General features: G+C 37.1%; 2 protein-coding genes across 9 annotated transcripts; one reads left to right on the top strand and one right to left on the bottom strand.

Annotated features, from left to right (window-relative positions):
- The first annotated feature begins 6,693 nt into the window (after positions 1-6,693).
- Positions 6,694-9,851, top strand: LOC120074020 (DNA oxidative demethylase ALKBH2). Of its 7 annotated transcripts, none has more exons than XM_039026989.1 (7): positions 6,694-6,981; positions 7,174-7,290; positions 7,407-7,596; positions 7,759-8,043; positions 8,810-8,981; positions 9,316-9,349; positions 9,436-9,851. In XM_039026989.1, the coding sequence occupies exons 1-4, from the start codon at positions 6,754-6,756 to the stop codon at positions 7,956-7,958; spliced, it is 735 nt and encodes a 244-aa protein (XP_038882917.1). In that variant the 5' UTR covers positions 6,694-6,753; the 3' UTR covers positions 7,959-8,043; positions 8,810-8,981; positions 9,316-9,349; positions 9,436-9,851. The 7 variants fall into 7 exon arrangements, with proteins under 7 accessions (XP_038882917.1, XP_038882916.1, XP_038882915.1 ...); XM_039026988.1 differs by having other exon boundaries at positions 9,440-9,851; XM_039026987.1 differs by having other exon boundaries at positions 9,316-9,851.
- LOC120074019 (phosphatidylinositol/phosphatidylcholine transfer protein SFH11-like) lies at positions 8,377-12,525 on the bottom strand. Of its 2 annotated transcripts, XM_039026986.1 has the most exons (11): positions 11,394-12,512; positions 11,268-11,296; positions 11,007-11,090; positions 10,846-10,899; positions 10,696-10,773; positions 10,512-10,565; positions 10,284-10,343; positions 10,105-10,200; positions 9,508-9,609; positions 9,321-9,401; positions 8,377-8,937 (listed from the first exon to the last, which is right to left on the bottom strand). In XM_039026986.1, the coding sequence occupies exons 1-11, from the start codon at positions 11,446-11,448 to the stop codon at positions 8,629-8,631; spliced, it is 1,002 nt and encodes a 333-aa protein (XP_038882914.1). In that variant the 5' UTR covers positions 11,449-12,512; the 3' UTR covers positions 8,377-8,628. The 2 variants fall into 2 exon arrangements, with proteins under 2 accessions (XP_038882914.1, XP_038882913.1); XM_039026985.1 differs by having other exon boundaries at positions 10,696-10,899; positions 11,394-12,525.
- Between the last annotated feature and the right edge of the window lie 7,090 nt (positions 12,526-19,615).

Here is a 19,615-nt window from a genome sequence, read left to right on the forward strand (position 1 = left end):
AGTGACTGGTAGTGACCCATTTGTAATAACTCAAGATAAGATGACTGACTATAGGATGCAATTGACATGTCAATTGTGGACGAACACTCCATATTATTGACGTACATGTATATTATGTATATTATTGATGTAATTTTACTAACATGTTATTTAAATTGTTAGTGTAGAACTACCATGAATATAGAAGATTCATTCATGAATAACCAACAAGTTAAATTAAACTTAGATACGTGAGACATCTGAAGAGATTCATTAATTACACTTATAAAAGGGATTCATTAAGCAAACAAGTTAAATTAAACTCCGCTACACGATCGCTTAGAAGAAGTAAACGATAATCATTAATTACACTTATAAAAGAGAGAGCGGGATTAGCAAGAGCGAGATGGGCAAGAGCGATATTAGCGAGAACGAGATGGGCGAGAGAGAGATTCCCGAGAGCGAGATATGCGAGAGCGAGATGTTTCCAGAATGGTTCACGAATAGCCAAACTCTAGTAATCAAACTTATAAGCGAGATATCAGAAGAGATTCATGAATAGACAAACTCTAGTAATCAAACTTATAAGCGAGACATTTTAAAATTGATTACAAGTGATAACGAGATTAGCGATGGCGAGATTAGCGAGAGCGAGATTCACGAGAGTGAGACGTTTCCCGAATGGCTCACGAATAGCCAACAATTTAATTAACATTTGAAGAGATTTGTGAAAAGACAAGTGGCACATAAAAAATTACAGTTTTGAGGATTAAAATGGCACATAGAATGTTACAGTTTTGAAGATTCGTGAATAGACAAGTGGCACATAGACAATTACATAGACAAGTGGCACATAGACAATTACATAAACAAGTGGCACATAGACAATTACATAAATAAGTGGCACATAGACAATTATAAAGACAAGTGGCACATAGACAACTACAATCAACCGACATTTGAATCATTTGTATGAGAATCAATAGGTCGCCCGGTCGTCAGCGGTTCACTGCAGTTTTGCCAATTATGCCCGTAGTTCCCACACCTACCACATTTTATTTATCTGCGTTGTTCTCCTCTTGATGGTATTCTTTGTTCTCTTCGCCACCCGACCTATACCACTCTTCTAGGAGGTGCAATATGTTTTTCCATATATCCCGGAGGTCTCTTCCATTCAGATATGTGACCGAGTGGATTTACAGGCTCTGCATAAGCAACCATGAGGGAGTCAACACTATAGAATGGACTGCACAAACCATGGATGGGGATGTTTTGTTCTCGCGTAGCCACAATCGCATGCGAACATGGGATACCGAATCAGTCAAATTCCTTGCATGTGCATTCCTTCGTATGGAGGTTCACAATACCATCCAATCGATTGTCCCACAAATGGATCCTATAACAATCAATCGGCTCAACTCGATAATACTCTGTCTCTTATACACATCTAGATGTGTATAAGAGACAGCTATTGGACGTCATGTTATTGTATCTTCGTTCTGTTTGGTAAACATGCGCCCACCTTTCAAGACCAATATCCTCCAAATATCTCGATACTGCACCATTTCGAAAAGTACGTAGTTGGTCCCAGTGTGCTTGGAACTCTGACATGTGAAATGCCCTAGCTGCATCTTTGAACATCCCAACAATTGTGTTGTCCTTAAAGTTAGAAAGAATATTATTTTCTAGGTGGTAGGTGCACAATCCATGAAATGCTGTGAGAAGAACTGCACGAATGGCATTACCAATAGATACCGCTCGATCGGACACAAACACCAAGTTAGGGGGTTCTCCAATGGCACACTTCAAGTTCGACATAAACCACTTCCAAGCTCGATCAGTTTCATTGTCCACTATGGCATATGCTAGTGGGTAAACTTGGTTGTTGCCATCCATGGAGACGCCGACCAACATGGTCCCTTTGTATTTTCCTTTCAGATGCAATCCATTAACAATTATCACCGGCCGATAACTTGAAAAACCTTTAATACAAGGTCCTAATGCCATAAACATGTACTTGAAATGGACATCATTTTCATGTTCGATTTCAAACCTTGTACCTGGATTCTCCATCTTTAACGCTTAACCATATGCATGTAGAACAGCGTACGACTCTTCTGGAGTACCTCTGGCGAGAGCATAAGCAGTTTCCCTTGCACGTCAGGCCTTATCATAACTTATGTTTACGTCGTACTCTTTCCTCATATCCTCGACGATACGACAAGGTTTATAAACATGTCTTATGCCTGTAAACTTGTCTTTGATTAGTTCACCAACTACCACAGCCATTGCTTGTCTATGGTCATGATTTAAAATTTCAATAGAACATGTGTGTTGTCACACTCCGCCCAAACTACCCTCTAAGCCTGAGAAAGGGCGTGACTGCAGCAGTTATCAACCCTTTTGTTGACACTTACTGCCTAATAACTCTTGCGGAAATAACTCTGATACCCATGAACAAATTCAACAACCAACTAATTAAGTCAAGGAGATAACAACAACGGATTAAGGAGGCCCATTCTATTAAAACAAAGTAACGTTTATACAACTCCAAGACTTAACAACAAATTTTACAATCAACAACTGTAAAACCCTCTAGAAGTGTAACTGTGGTATGTGGCAGACCTTGACCTTAGCAGCACCCTGGAACTCCTCATTTTTTGTTACCTGGGGGGGGGGGGGATATAAAACATGGAAAACATGAGCTATAAAGCCCAGTGTGTGGTGCCTTTAGATAAACAAATAACTTTGTCAACAGAAATATACTTTTAGGAAAGCAAATGCATAGTCAACAAGAACATTACCACAAGTTCAATATTATTTTCCAGCCAAACTGTTGGACAATCCTCAGCTCGACCCGCTGGTTAAAACAATCAACCCCAGCTTGACCACTGGTTATCACATAATAAAAACATCCCCAGTTTTACCATTGGTTATCCTTGGCATGATCCTACATTTTCCCCAGTACTTTCACACGTATACTAAGACGATAACAATTCCTGTGGAAACTTTTCCTGTACCGACTATCATTTCCCGCCGACCGAAGTCGACTATATTTTCCCACCAAGTACCCTTTTCAAGCATGCTAACTATATATCCTAGGTACAATTTCAGTTTTCAAAACAAACATACAAGCAATATCTCAATAAGCATAGTAATCAAATAAACATATATCCCTGATCATGCCAATTTAACATTATCCCTTATATATATTTACCTATATATAGAAATTATATCAACAATAAAACACACAATAACCACTCACCTTGGCTTTCCGAAGTTCCTTGGCTTTCCTTGGTTCCCCTTTGAACCCTAAATTCCATATTCAATTATCAGCTTATATTACTCATAGTTCTAAAACTTATTTTAAGATACTTCCTTCTGCAAACATGTTCTAAAATGTCTCAGAAAGCTTACCATAAAATCTTAGCTCAGAACTTCTTGTCGTTTAGCCAGAATCTTCAAAACATCAATGCTGGCCCAACTTATTCGACAGCCTAACCCTTCTGTCTTTTTCTCAGCTTCCAGCCCGATTCCTTGGAGACTCTTCTCCGGCAGCCCCATCATGAAAACTAGACTCTTTTAGCTTTCATATGACTTTAGAATCACATCAAACGCACGAGTATTCTAGGAGAACTACTCGTTCCAAGTTGATGCTACTTCCTATCTTTTCTGCCCGATAGCATCTCCCCTCTTGGAACTTCTTGACCAATGCATGGTCTTGCTACCAACGCATGGTCTTCTCCCAATTAGTCCTCACACACTCTTCTTTATGTTTTTTTTTTTTTTTACAGAATTTGAGTTCTCATCTGAAGTATTTGGCTCTATTTATAGGCGTCCAAGATTGCTCCATGGCCGACGCCTCCTACTTGGTCACATGACCAAGTGTCTCTTCCTTACACCATCAATGCAATCTTGCATCAGTACAACCCAAGGTGTCTTCTTCTCCTTTCACCAACGCATAGCCCTCAACCTTGCATGTCTTCTTATGCTTCCACCTCTTTTACTTAAAGCTTAAGAATTCTTCCTAACAAGTCACATGCATCCTCCATGAGTTCATCATTCTTATGCGTCCACAAACCCTTAGATGTTCAACACATATTAGGCCATCAATGCATAGTCTATAATCCACGCATAGCAAGCCAACTCACTACCATCGCAATCTAATATAGCCATCGCAAGAGCCAGCCATCACCAACACAATAGGAATGGTCGCTCATCCTCGACGCATGGCTCACTAGGTATCACCGCACAGCTTGCTTGGCATGGCGCATGGCACTTGGCATAGGCCGTAGCCGCTTGATGACGCATGGGCGTGCTGCAAAGACTGGCCATCGCTTGCAGACTTGCTCTCGGCTGCATGGGCGCTTTGGCAAGGCGCTCGACGCATGGCAAGGGTGTTCGATGCACGGCCGTCGACAGGGCGCTTGACGCATTGATGCTCGATAGAATGCTCAGCATGGCTGGATGCGTAATGCATGGCCGCTGATAGGGCGCTTAACATCGCTCACAAGGTTGCTCGACCAATCGACACATGGGCGCTGTGCATCGATGCATGCCACCTCCACGCATGCCTGCCCGCGTCTTCGCCTATCCTTACGTCTGCATGCCTTTGCACCGCCGACCCTCATTCCATCCCAACCTTCCAACGCATCACTTTCAACTTTCTTCCTTCAACCGTATGGACACATACCACCCTTCTAAGCATCATCGCTTCCAACGCATCCATCATCCAACGTATCCAATGCATCCAACACATCCATCATCCAACGCATCCAACACATCCAACGCATCCATCCAGCCTAATGCGTTGGTCTAACTTCCAAGCATGGTCACTCCACTTCAACTTCTCCCTTGGCCCAAAAATCTCTCAAGATCTTATGGTCAATGCATGGCAATGCCTAAGTCACACTTAGTCAATTTTTCATCAATTTAAGCTTAACTCAAAACTACTCAAGGAAAATCTATTCAACACCTAGAAATTTCCTTCATTTCAACATAGGATTTAACTTTCACTTAGTTAATTTCCTTAACCACCTGCTTAAGTAGAAAAAATGGAAATCTGGGTTTCACATGTGCAACCGCATATACTTCGTGATCTTAAATACGTCACACCCTGGAAATTTAACCGCACGAAGGCTCCACTTACAATTATCCTCTATACATTTAACAGTAAACAAGGACTTAGTTGACTTCCTTACCTTATATTCAAAATTATTGTTATGCACAGAATAGACAATCTCATTTTTAAATCACTCTTACTCAAAAAAATTTGACCAACTTTAACATCTGTCTCAGATGAAGAAGTGTCAGGCATAATCAATACCCCTCTACGACATGAAGACATGGAATTAAATCCTCCTGATCTCTCAGTAACAGCTACTGCAGGTCTATGCACTTCTGAAGAACCACAGTCCATAGAATTTAATCCTATTGATCTCTCATTATCGACCATGAAAGAATCACGCTCTTCTGAAGGACCACAATCCATAAAATTCAAGCCTGTTGATCTCTCATTACCAAGCACAGGTCTGTTACATTGAGTTTCTCTTTCCAAGTTCACTGCACGAATGTTGTCATTGTCTATTGATAATGTTGATGGTTGAGTGTTCATAGACAATGGAATATCACCCTCTTCTCAATTAAGCTCATATGATACCTCGTATTGTCTGTCTACACCTATACCATCATCACTTATATTCACATTTTCATTGTGGTATGATTTTAGTGTTACATATAGCTGAATTGTAGAAAGATTGTCCCGGCAAAGAAGGAAGTCAACATCACCATCATTTCATTAGTGTGGAAGGGCTTCAAAGTCAAGCTTATATTTAACTCTCATAACAACATCAAACTCTGATCAACTTACATTTGCAATCCTGTAAATGTGAGCTTTAAGTTCTTCATACTTCAAGGTAATAGGCATAACGATTCCTGTTAGCTCGCCTCCAACATACAAATTTTGGTTCTCATCCCAATGACCTCCATATCGAATTAGTACACACTTTCGTGTCATCCTACAAAGCAAGAGAAAATTTTTTATTAAGCAGATAGTAATACACATGGATCTCTCTCGCTGTCACTCCCACGCCTCTCGCTCTTGCACCTCTCGCTCTCGTGCCTCTCGCTCTCGTGCTTCTCGCTCTCGTGCCTCTCGCTGTCGCTCAATGTCGCTCTCTCCACCTTTCTCTTTGTCCCTCTTTCTCACACCCTTTTCGTTATGCTATTTTAGAATGTCTATACATACCTGTTTTGAGACCACGTTTCTACAAACACCAATGAGACCAAGTTCAAGAAAAGTTTGTTCCGTTCTAAAAAACCCGTTCTGAAAACTCTGTTCAGTTCCGAAAAACTCCGCTCTAGAAAACCTCGTTCAATAAATCTCCGTTCAACAAAATGACATTCAAATGAAGTTTAGATTTTAAAGAATATACCATTTTGCTGTGTGTTAAAGATTTTAAGTTGTAGACAGATTTCATGAAAATTGTCAAATCAATCGTACAGTGACAAACAATCACATCACGATGGAAGATGAACAGACAGCGAGAGCGAGATTAGCGAAGTGAGAGTGAGAGGGTTATTAGGGACAATTTTTGTAATCTCATCCCATGATGATATAAGCATAGGGTCGATTGACATTATTTTTTAAAAATGGATCATTTGATATTTTGGACCCTAAAATTAGGTCATCCGTACAATTTTCCCGAAACGCAAGCATGAACTATATAAAAATTGTAAAGATGATGAGTGTCAAATTCTGAAGAAATTTGCATAATGAGTTTGAGGCTCAAAGAAGTGACCGACTCAGAATCGGAGACGAAGATCCCTCGTCCTTTTAATTCAGGAAGGCGACAGACATTGGATCTCGGCAATGGAAGCGAAATCGTCTACGTTCCCAAGTTCGTCCCCTCCGATCAGGCTTGGACCTGGTTCGATTTTCTCAATCAACGCATTCCATGGACCAGGCCGACCATTCGCGTCTTCGGTCGCTCCGTCCTCCAGGTCTTCCCCTTTCTCATTTAGTTTGTTTTCAATTCTATTATAAATTGAAGATTCAACAACTGTTAATTGTTTTAGATGAATTTTCCTTCTTTCCCGCCATGCTTAATGTTAGGGCCTTACGTTCTTTCTGAAGAACTATAGCATTTTTCACGCGATTGAGGGTAACATTTAAGTTTTAATTTGCTAATGCAGCCTAGAGATACTTGCTACGTTGCGAATCCTGGACTGACTACATTAACTTATAGTGGATATAAACCTCATGCCTATACTTGGGATGATTTTCCTCCTCTTAAGGACATTTTGGATGCTGTAAGATTTTTCGTTTCGATCTTTCCCTATTGGGTTTTCTTTTTGGTTTCTTTAGCTACAAGTTCTCGTTGGCGTTTCTAGTGGCTCCTGATTGTCTTCGCTTTTTCTATGTCAAGGTCCACGAAGCTCTTCCGGGGAGTAGTTTTAATAGCTTACTATTGAACAGGTATAAAGGTGGTAATGATTATGTGGGTTGGCATTCTGATGATGAGAAGGTGTATGCATTGAACCAGGAGATTGCTTCTGTGTCATTTGGATGTGAACGAGATTTCTTGTTGAAGAAGAAGCCCAACAAAACTTCTCAACGTATTCGGTCTACTTCATCTGTTCTTTTTTCTTTCTTTCTTTTTTTTTGGTCTCTGTTCTGATTTTGGGAAGCCCTTTTCTCAAATCTTCAGTCTTTTGCTCAGTTGCTTTCGTCACTTCAAAAAGTTCCATCATCTTATGGTTTATTTGATGTGGCCCCAGGAAGAAATGATGAGGAACCTCCAGCCAAGAAATCAAAGAAAAGCAGTGTGGCTGATTCACACTCATTTGTACTCAAGCATGGTTCACTTTTGGTTATGAGAGGCTACACTCAACGAGATTGGATGCATTCAGTGCCTAAGCGCCTTAAGGCAGAGGCAACCCGCATCAATCTTACTTTCAGGCACGTTATTGTTGATTGATATTGAAGTTATACCAGATTATTGTTGGAATGCCCTTCATATTGTTCAAGTGGCTGTATCTTGGAGTGGACGGCCATTGGTTTTGGTATGTTGTTTCCTTATCTATTGTGTAAATTTCCTTCATAGATCAATGTAAGGTGGAATAGATCCAGTTTCTAAATTGGCTCATCAATTATATTCGCTTCCCTGTCTCTTATTGCACTTGATATTCTTTATGATTGTTCATTTTCAACTACAGCACAGCCCACAGCTACCTGGAATCAAAGTCATCTTCCCATGTGCCACTTTGATCATTATAAATGTACTTACAATAGCTTAGATTTGGGAACTTGAAACTTTGGATTTAAGTAATTATATGGTTAATTTTTCAGATAATAAAATCAAGTGATAAATTGAAAAATTAGCCTTGAAAAGCCTATATATTAAGAAGCGCACTTTATATTTCAACCAGGCACATTTCAGGATACATCGTTAGATATGACTCTCCATTGCTTTAATGGTGGATTTCAACAAGACTAGGGATGTCACCATCAAGAAATTGGGACTGTCCAAAGGGCTATAGTGTTAGAATCAGTAAAACCAATTTTTCCTTTCCATCATCTCCTCAATGAAGGAATATGCACCATTAATGAAAGAAATTCATCTCAAAAAGTTGCCTTTGCTTCAGTCACTACATTATTTCGAGTTCAATCAGTGTATCTGATAGCCCATTGCCATACTTCCGTAACTCAGTTTCAATAGTTTTAGCCGCTCCTTTGCTTTTTGATGCGGGCACCTGAAGATTCACTTGAAAAGATCCTTTTCTAATTGGTTCAACAGGTTCATTGATCAATGATTGTTGCTTGATGTAGTTATATAGCTGTTGATGAAAAAGGTGGTCCAACGAATAGCAATTATTGCCTCCTTGACGAGCTGATGATCGGGAGGACAGTGAGCTCTCTCTTTTACAGAAATGTGGAAGAGATGAATAATCCATTATCTACAAGAAATAGAGAATAATTAATGCACCATCACTTGCATATGGTAGGGAATCCCGTTATTTGATTATTGTATTTTCCCCACTAATATTTAACATTACTCTTGCCACTCTTCATTGTCTAACAATAGCATATGTACCTTGCTTTATACACTTGGCATGGCATACTACTCGACTATATACCCCCCAAAATATATATTTTAATGGAAAGCTATGGAAATCTTGATTCTAGCTTCCATTGTCAACTCAAATGTCAAAACTATTTATATAAAAAAACATGTAGCGATCCATTTCATTTACAATATATTCAAGCAGGCCAAAAAAGAATTTTTATGTTAGAGTTAAGAGTCGGCAATTTTGACATTATTTTAAATAATGCAGGTTACCTTTAGCAGCTCATCTCTCCCACAGCCTGGTAACACTTGAACCTTTTTCCTTGTCCTTTCATGTAATAGAGGCTTGACAACCTGCGATATCAAAGAGATGACATGACTACATCAGACAGGTGTTCAAGGCCTTATTGCAACACACAAGGTACAAAACCAACCAAGATCAATCTCTTTAATGGCTTACCTTCCAACAAGATGAAAAGACGTAAGGTGCATTTACAATGTAGTAAGCAGTTGTTCTCTCTGGGTAGTTCAGATCATCAATGGTTGATAAAATTGTCAGTAACTGCAGAAACATGAGACAGGAGCGGTTGAATGACCATCATAGAGATTCGGAAAATCCTTGATTTGCTAGTTTAAAATTGCATATTTAAGGTATCAAAACACATCATAAGTCTTCTTTTCACTTTGCAGTAGTTTATTATGGAGAATATGTTCCTCACCATTATGGACTTGTTTTAAAATAATGGTCAGAAAGAAATTCTTCCAGACAACAGATTTTGTAAACAAAGTGAATTGCTTTGAATCTTTTCTTTTTTGTCTCTCATTTTTCTTTTTTTCCCCTCCTCTTAAAATCGCACGAGCTAGTGTGAAATTTTGTGAGACATGGATTCAAATCGAAAAGAATCCTCATCAAAAGAAAATAATTTTGTGATCTTATTCTTGCGGATTTTCCATTAGTTTAGACCAATCAGAACCACTAGAAATGGAATCAGATTTACCGGGAGAAATTTAACTTGTACTGACAACTATTGGAGAAAATTGTAGGAAAAGAGAATACCTTTGTGTGGCCAAGTGCCGAAAGCTTCAGACCAGTCATATCTAAAATCTTCACGCAGGTTGTTATGGGCCGTCCATACCTTTTTGATGCAGAAGGCTACAGCAAAAAAACGTAGGTGTTAATGATACTGAAAGGTGAAGAGAGTAGCTTCTGTTGAATCCCAAAATTCTGTAACTCACCAGAATAACACGATCCCGATACTCATTGATTTGTATGTGCGACTGCACATAATCATTCACCTGTGAAGAGATTAAAACACCGGTCAGTTAACTTAACAAGCTTCTCGATTTCTCACTGGTTTTTGAAGTACAGATTTTCAATAATTTAGTCTGCTGTTTGTGGCATCAAAATTCACAGAAAGGTCCAACATTATTCATATGGAAGACAAACTGAACCCAAATACTTACATTTGCTTTGTCTAATGCGCTGAGTCCAACACCAATGGCAAATACGGGGAGGCCCTGAGGTGAAACAGACAAGTTTCAGGTCAAAACAGCTGGTACTCGATCTCATTAGGACAAGCTATCTTGGGACTTACAGGGAAATGGTTTATTCAAAGTACGAGATAGACATTGATAAACAAAATCACACCTCTTTCGAGTACCCCGAAAGTCCGACTAGCTGTGAATCTCTCACTGCTCTGTAGACATCAGCAGGAAATATAGGCTTCTGCAGACAATAGAGAGATGTCAACAAAAAAACTTTGGGCCATCGCAGTGAATGAGCTGTTGAAACACTTACCCTTAATACCTTGTCAATCTCGTTTTCTACCCTCCATTTTAAACAGTCCACCAGCTAAAACATAAGAGAGGGATGGTTCGTCAGCAAACAAGGGGCTATTTTAGTAATGCATTAGACAGTTTGATGTCTGCAGAAGTTGAATAAGAAAATGTGTTTCTAACCATTTTATGGGCCTTCCCGACATCGTAGTCTCGTGCTTTTAGAAAACGGTCCAGCGTTTCTGTTATGAATCCTTGATGAACATTCTGCGAATAGATCATCCAATGTCATTTACAAGGAGTTTCATAAGAGGTCATATGGGCTTCAACCTAATATATGAATTAGTAGAACTAACGGCATTTTAAGCTCATAGAACTTGCAGTCAGAAAACAGGTCATATACAGAAGGAGATGGAGAGAAGAAAAAGAAGAAAGCAGGTGAACCTGAAAGGATTTCTTCATTGGCTGATCAACTGCAGTTTTCGAAACAAAAAGACGAAAAAACAAATGGTTATTAGCCAATGAAGTTTTCAGAACTGAAATTGAAGAAAAAATAGTTGATCATCTGACCTTGATCAATCAGAGCTTTGAGCTTCTTGATAGCTTCCTGAGGATTGATACCCATTTGGTCGATCTCAAGATGAAAAGAAAGAACACCAAAGACAAATGCAACGTGCGAAAGTTTCTACTTCTCTCACTCCCTCTCTGTGGGCCTCCAAAATGAAGCTTGAAAACCAGCTCAAGTTCGAGAATGACGAAGCAAGATGAATATTGATTACAAGAGCCTCCCTTAGAAGAAGAGTCCGGACAAGAAAGTGAATTTAAGATCTCACAAGTCACAATCTTTAGAGGCCAGGCTGCAGTTTAAATACTAAAGGGGGTCTCACACGGACTCACCCTTCTTTATTTCTGTCCTTCTCAATGGCTGAGAGTCTGACGCAAAAGTCATCGTCTTTTTCCTCGATTGGGAAAAGTAAGAAAGTGTCTGTCGGAATCTCAATACAACCCTTAAAAAATGCAGCGAAGAAGAGGAAAAAGGAGCTTACATTCTTAATGGGTTCTTCGTGTCGAAGTTGCTGGCTCTGGTTTGTTTCCAGTTTTTGCTTCCGTAATTCTTTTTCAGTATTCTCCACTAATAAATATAGACCACAAACATTCAATCTCAGTCGTCCAACTGGTCGTTACATCTACTCTTCACCATTTGATTTCGGGTTCTTTTTTTTTTTTTTCCTTTTTATTCCCAAACCCTGTGGCCAGTTAATCGTAGAAAGGAAAGCAGTGGGAATCTTCTTGAAAAGTAAAAGTGCAGGAAAATGCCTATTCCCTTAGGCCTTGCTTCTTGGATCTTAAATTCAGGAAATTTGATAGCTTTTGCTGACAATTATGTTGGAGAAAACTCCGTCGTGATGTTTGGGGGAGCGCCAAAGGTTTGTGATTCTTCTATTCTTAAGTTAATTAGGGACTTTGAATCCTGTATAATTTGTGTTTGAGCTGTATTAAGGTACTAGGTTAGAGAAACTTGGGACTATGTAATCTATGTTGGTCTTAGGATTATGATATAACATGTGTTTGCTTAATGTATGATAATGTAACTAACTGAAAATTGGCTTGGTTGCTAAACTTTGGGTTTTATAAATCTGACTTATTGAGTCAAACATCATTTATATGTTAAACAGTGGTGGACTTTTGATAATTGCTGAGTCAATAACATCTCACATGCTTGGGTCAATAACATCTCACATGCTTGGTTAGATTTTTTTTCCCCCTTTTTCTCTTTAGGTTCAATCATGAGAATAAGAGATCGAATCAATGATCTTTGAGATAGTAATTATTGACTATGTCCAGATTGACCACGTTTGATAAGACTTAATGGTACGTTATGTTTTGTTTTTGTGGTGGTCTTTCAATATAGTATCAATTGGATGAAAAACTCTATTTTAGTTACTTATATTTTAACTTTTTTTAATTATACATCATTCAATGATAGACATTGATATTGGTTGATGACAAACTTACTTGAGAAAAAAAAACGATATTTTAAACTTTTAAATCGGCATAACATGATATTAATGAATTTTGTAAATACTTCAAAAAATAATTATGGAGAGGAAAATTTTGGATGAAATTATCTTTTAGTTCTACGACACGTGGGATGGGAGGTTTGCACAAACTTTTGACTTTTACTTTCTATTTATTTATTAATACATCAACATTTGACTTAGGGTGACAAAAGTGAGAGTTTATAATTAGCAAATAATATGTTTACAATTGATATATATATAATATAATATATATATATATATATATATATATATATATATATATATTATATTATATTAACTAAGATTTTAAAAAACGACAAGGTTAAATCTAAAAGATACTGGGGTCAGATTTTTTTTTTCTCTCTAGAATTGGAATCAAAGAATGAGAATAATACGTGGGACCTACTTCAAATTTGGGTATCTCATTCTCATTTCATATTCTAAGAAAATAAAAGTGATCAAACTCATCCCCATTCCATATTACTCGAGATTTACCATTTTTTTTAACTTTACCCAATTTGTCGTTTCTCTCTTCTTATTTAGGTTCTCTCACAAGTCACAATTAATCTTTCGTAACACCTTTTTTTTCTGTTTCTATTCTCTCTATCCTCATGGTTTCTATTACGACATTTTTCTCTTCTTCTTTCTCACTAAACTGTTTTTATTAATTTTCTCTCATTTTATTCTTTTGATATTGGTTTCTTGTTTTGAACAAACCCTATCGTCATTTCTCTTCAATTTTAGCTTATTTTGCCCTTTAAATGACGGCCCAAATCACAATTTTGCATTATTCGAGTCTTTTTGTATTTGAGTAGCATATATTATATTGAATTGTTTCATTTTAAGACCCATTTTTCTTTTTTGGTTGATTTTTGCCTAAGAAAAAGACGATGCATTGTTTCTAAGAGCTTGAAGCTAGGGTTTATTAAAACCAAATCAAAAATTCAAAGCCAAAACAATGTCAATTGGCTTTTGAATGAGAGAGATAGTGAAGTAACAAAGAGAGATTAGGAATTGCTTAAATAGCTAATCATACTTGAACCATCAACAACGAGAGAGACTAATCAGAAGATCCATGAGAGGAAGATTACAAATGGCTTAAATTGCTAACCACAATTCAACCATCGAGAAAAAAAATCTGGCTTCTTATGATAACAGAGTCTCTGTATAAATAGCCAACCACACTTCAACCAAGAGAGAGAAGAGTCTATTAAGAAGATTAACGAGAGCATAATTATAAATGGCTTAAATAGCTAGCCCCACTGAATCATCAATAGTAAGAGAGAATTTTTATTATAAGAGCATACCAACAATTTTCTAGTTGATGTTATTTCATCGTGATTGGTTATTATTTTATTATAATCAAACAAAGGTAAACATAAATTTTATTATTATCAAGTAAAGTAATACGAAGAAGAATAACTTTTTAGGTCATTATTTGTTTTATTTTTAAAAAGATTGATTTGAAATATAACAAGACGTCATATACTTTGAATTAAATTGGTAAGATCAAATTTATTCTTAATAAATAATATTACAATCAAATTGAAAAATACTTCCTTATAGCGAAAGTCTCTTTCAACCAAATGCTACAAAATTCTACATAAAAGGAATCGTGAGAGAGGGAGGGAGAGAAAATCTATTTATGGAATTACGTCAAAGATATTCTCATTTTAACCATTTGTTACATTTTCTTTATTGTTCGTTTGCTCTTTGTTTGTGGACCTCGTGCTTTTCACTTCTTCACTTTCTTTTTCTTTAGTTAATGGTACATCTCATAGCTTTTTTTTTTTTTTTCTTAGTTTAACACAATAAACAAGGTACAAAATTCAAATCTAATCTAACCTTTTAATCGAGAGTGAATATTTTATGTCAATTGAGCTATATTCGTACGACCACAAAAATCTACTATATAAAAAAAATTGTTATGATCACACAGAGATCTCCCCCGACCCCAATTACAAAATCACTCTCTTCAAAGCCATATGATTTTTTTTATAGGGATGAAGCTCATCCCCTTTTTCAAAATTAACGATGTAGGATTCAAATCCCACATCTTGCCAAAGACCCCCAACAAATTCCACCTTGGCAAGATGTTTGAGATTCCACACCTTCTGAAAAATCTATTGTCTTCTCCGACAATCACAATTCCCAACTTAGAGAATTATAAATCATTCCACTACAAAAGAGTAAACCATTTGGAATACCATCTTCCAAAAATTTCCTTTTTCGTCACATACCGATAAACTTTGTTGATATTTATGGTGAAACTTCCACCTACTTAGTTCACCTGAAGTCCTTCAGCCATCAACATAACTTCCACCACACACCTTGCATAACCATAAGTCAGTGCCTCGTGTGCAAACTTGTGGAGCCGCTAACATCACATTCTCTATCATGGTAAAGCGAATATACTACAAGGATGATTTTCGTCATTTTCAGAGGGAGTCATTATCTACCCTTGCGAGAAAGACAATGTTAGCATTTGAGTCAAAGCCTTTTGACAAACCTGCTCTGTTAGGACAATCCTTTTTCATGTGTCCAGACTATCCACATTCCCAACAAACTCTTTTCTGTACGAACTCTTTCTTCTTACATTTACTATCTACATGGATTCTCTTGTGAAGTATGCCCTTCACTCTTCAGCTTTTTTTCTTTTGACAGAAGTTTACTAGTAACCTCAGCAAAATCTAAAGTTCCTTTCCCATACATCAAGATTGGTTTCATGTGTTCATAAGAAAAAGGAAGTGACCAAATGAGTTGGAGTACCTTATCTTCATCTTCTATCTTCACTCCTATCACCTCCAGCTCAAAAACGATGTCACTGATAATATTTAGATGATCTGAGATTTTTATACCTTCCACCATTCGCAATGTGTGAAACTACTCTTTCAAATACAACCGATTTGAGATGTTTTTTGTCTTTTTTTCCTGAAAAATTACTTCAAGCTTCTCCCAAAGTTCTTTGGCTGTTGAAATTCCATGCATATTTACAAGAACATTTTTAGCCAAATTTAGTCTAATTGCACTTGCAGCTCTCAAATTCATCTTCTCCCAATCTTCATCGCTCGTATTGGACTTCTTAGAACCTCCGCTGAACTCTCCTGGACCACCATCACCACTTAATTCTTTAGAAGCACCACTATCTGGTCTTCCCTTCAAGGTCTTGTGTAACCCAACTTGTATTAGCACATTCTTGACTTGCACTTGCCATAAGCCGAAATCGATCCTTCCATCAAATTTCTCCACATCAAACTTTACTAAACTCATAAAGCTTTACATATCTGCTACCATCCCTAGCAAAACAGTAAATAGTGAACAACTCACAGTATTCATAAACACCACAACCCGTTTCAAGAATTTCTTTCTGATGTGGAAATTTAGACAATGTTGCAACCACAAAGCATACTAAGAAATTCAGAAACTACGACTTGACACTTTGATACCATTTGTTGGAAAAAAAATCACCCACTTTTACCGTAGAAAATAAGCAGAAAAAACCATGGACCAAAAAAAATCTACTGCATGAAAAATTGCTACAATCACACATAGATCTCCCTTCGACCCCAATTACAAAATCACTTTCTTCAAAGCGTTATCTACTCACACTCTTTTTCTTTTTCCCGCTCTCAAAGTAAAAGATGCAAAAGAGGAAATTTAATTAGCATACATAAGCTTAAAGTTTTTGTTAATTGGGATATCTAAAAACATAGATAAGATCTTTTTATAGGGACGAAGTTCATCCCCCTTCTTCAAAATTAACGATGTGGGACTCAAATCCCACATCTTGACAAAAACTCCAACAATAATAACGTGTAAGGGTCAGCATGATAGACCAAAAATCGAGCCGATTGATCGAACCAAAGTTAGTCGATTGGAGAAGGAGAGGGGTTGGTGTTGAATTTTATGTCCTAAAACTTGCAGTTTGTAAAATGATAAACATATTGTATAATCAATATACTAATTATTGATTTTATAAATTGTATGAAAGTCTAAATCCAATAAACTAAGACCCATGACTATTATATGAGTACTTGAATTTTATGTGGAGACATAAGAGTGGATCAGGTTCGAGTAAATAGTCAAAATGATCTATGGTACATGAATGAGATTGGGTACCTTATTCTGGTAACACCATTGGATGTAGGCTATTCTGTAGTTGTTACAAAGAGTTGTAAAGTGCTACATACGATGTGGTCCTAATTCGTATATGTTATGACATGAGGAGTGGGGGCATCCTATGCAATGAGTTTGCATAAGATAGGACCAATAAATAAGTCACTCTTACTTTATAACGTTGTTTATTGTATAAGACTGACTATTTCACCTAGATGACCTAGGTAACTCAATCTTAATCCTGAGCTAACTATGAACTCCTGTTTATTGGGGATTTCCCTTAGATTTGCATAGGTGAGGGTTGGCTCAACAGTGCCGGCTCAATAAGACTCTCATTTCAAGGGTAAGACCGAATAGATAGCTGGGGATATAGGGTGCAAGACGGAGTTCACGTCTACCCGATTTAAGGATAGGAGAAAGTTGTTCCTCAAGTATTGAATCTAGGTCTTGAACAAGGGCCCCACTCTCTCACTAAGTTGAGAGAGTTTAGTTTAGTGATTGGATCAAAAACCAGCTGTTCATTAAAGAACCAGTAGGAACTTGAGGAATAAGACGTAATCTCGGGGTAAAACAGATATTTGACTCAGTCGTTATTACGAACAACCTTGTGAAGGGTCGATTGTGTCTGATTATGATAAATCATGTGGACATAATATATCTACAGTGAGGGGAGTGCAACTATGGGCTTTAGTGGAGTGACCCATTAGTTAACGAATGGGGATTAATCTAGTCTAATGAGTTATTAATCTCGGATCGTGGAGTCCATGATCTGTAGGTCCGCGAAGTCCCCTACTAGCTCATAACGACTAGCTCTAGAATAATGTGATAAGTTAATTTGAAACGTTCCAAATTAGAATTAAGGGAATTAGTAATTATATGAGATATAATTACGTGTTTAATTTGAGTATTAAACGAAGTAGGAGAATTTATATTTTTAAATATGATTAAAATATATAAAGATGGATATGTGTAAAAATTAATTTAATATTTGATATTAAATTAATCAAGTTTTATTTAATAATTAATTTATGAAATTAATCGATTTTTTTAGTTTTAAAATCAAAATAGATTTTATAAAATCATTTTTGATTTTATGATAAAATTGGAAATTTAGAAAACAAAAACACAAATGGAAAAATTGGGTTTTCCATTATCCATCTCCTAAGTTGCTCACACAAAAGTTGTCATCTTTGCCTTGTTTTCTCCAAGCATGAGCTGCAACTCATGCAACTCTCTCATTGCATGTTGATCTGCAATATAATGAAGAGATTTGAGTGATCTTCGGGCATGCAATCTATAGAGAATTTTAGAGAAAATTCGGGTTGAAGAAAGGGTTCTTCACCAAGATTGCTGCTGTGAGCATTTCTCCTTCATCCATTGATTCAAACTTGTTTTAAGTCCCACAACTCAATCTAGAGCACCAAAAGAATAGTGGGGAAGATCTTGAGGTAGCCTGCAATAAGATTCGGAGAAGATGACAGCTGGAGAAGGAGCTTTGAAGAAGTTCTACAAGAGGTATGTCTTGAAACTCACTTGTTTTCTGCAAGAGCATGTTTTATATTTTGCCAAAATTAGTGAATTGGAGTGCTTAAATGATTCTTGTGCTTCCGCTGTTGCTGATACAATCCAACAATTGGTCCGTGTTGATTTGAAAAAATTCCAAATCGACAAATTTAAAAAAAAAACTGAAGAATAAAATGACCGACCGACTTTTACTCCTCGACAACCGAACTCAGTTTGAACATTTACTAAACCGACCATAGTAGGTTCGGTAGCGGTTTGGTCGAAAAACCAAGTTGACCAACCAATGCTCGTACCTAAAACGTGGAACTCATAGTTATAAATAAACAATTTTATTGCTTTATTCTAATGACTTATCTTCGGTCCTTCAACTCTAAAGTTCAAAGATCATGAACATCTTCCATGATTTATTGGGAAAACTATCTTTTTAGTCCCTAGTTTTTTAGAATTAGACGTATTTGGTCCATAGAGTTTTGATTTGGCCAAATTGGTCCCTCAATTTTTCTAAATAGGTTTAAAAGGTATTTATTCCATTAATTAAGCATGTTCTTTATTAAAAATATTTTTTCTCTCTCATCTCTCTCTCCTCCCTATCGTCAGTCATCTCTCTTCTCCCCCTTCTTTCACCATCCTTCCCGTAGCTTAATCTTCCCTTTCTCTTATTCAATCATCTTTATCTTCAACCTTCAAAAGCAAAAAACGATCAAACCTAATGCAATGCATTCGACACATCTTGAAGATCACAAAATCAACTTTGAAACTTGCTTCGAACTTAAATTCATATGCATGATCGATTATAATTAAGAATAAGATAGGTGAGAAGTGGGCAACTGCAAGACTGAGACTAAACAATGAAATTCACGGATAGAAAAAGAAAAAGATAGAAATTTTCAGTCAATTTGAGAGATGGAGATGAGCATATTAAAATTATTTATCCAAAATCCATTCCATCTACTCCGCTAGGGACAAGGTGGAGGAAGCTCGTCCAATGGATGCAAGCCCATCCGAGAAGGAGAATAACAATATGAAGAGAGAATGGTGGAGGGAAAGGAAGGAGAAAGGATAGAAAGAAATAGCAGAGAGAAAAATATATATTTAAAAATTCTTTAAATT

Source organism: Benincasa hispida, chromosome 3 (assembly GCF_009727055.1).
Source record: "Benincasa hispida cultivar B227 chromosome 3, ASM972705v1, whole genome shotgun sequence".
NCBI lineage: Eukaryota > Viridiplantae > Streptophyta > Magnoliopsida > Cucurbitales > Cucurbitaceae > Benincasa > Benincasa hispida.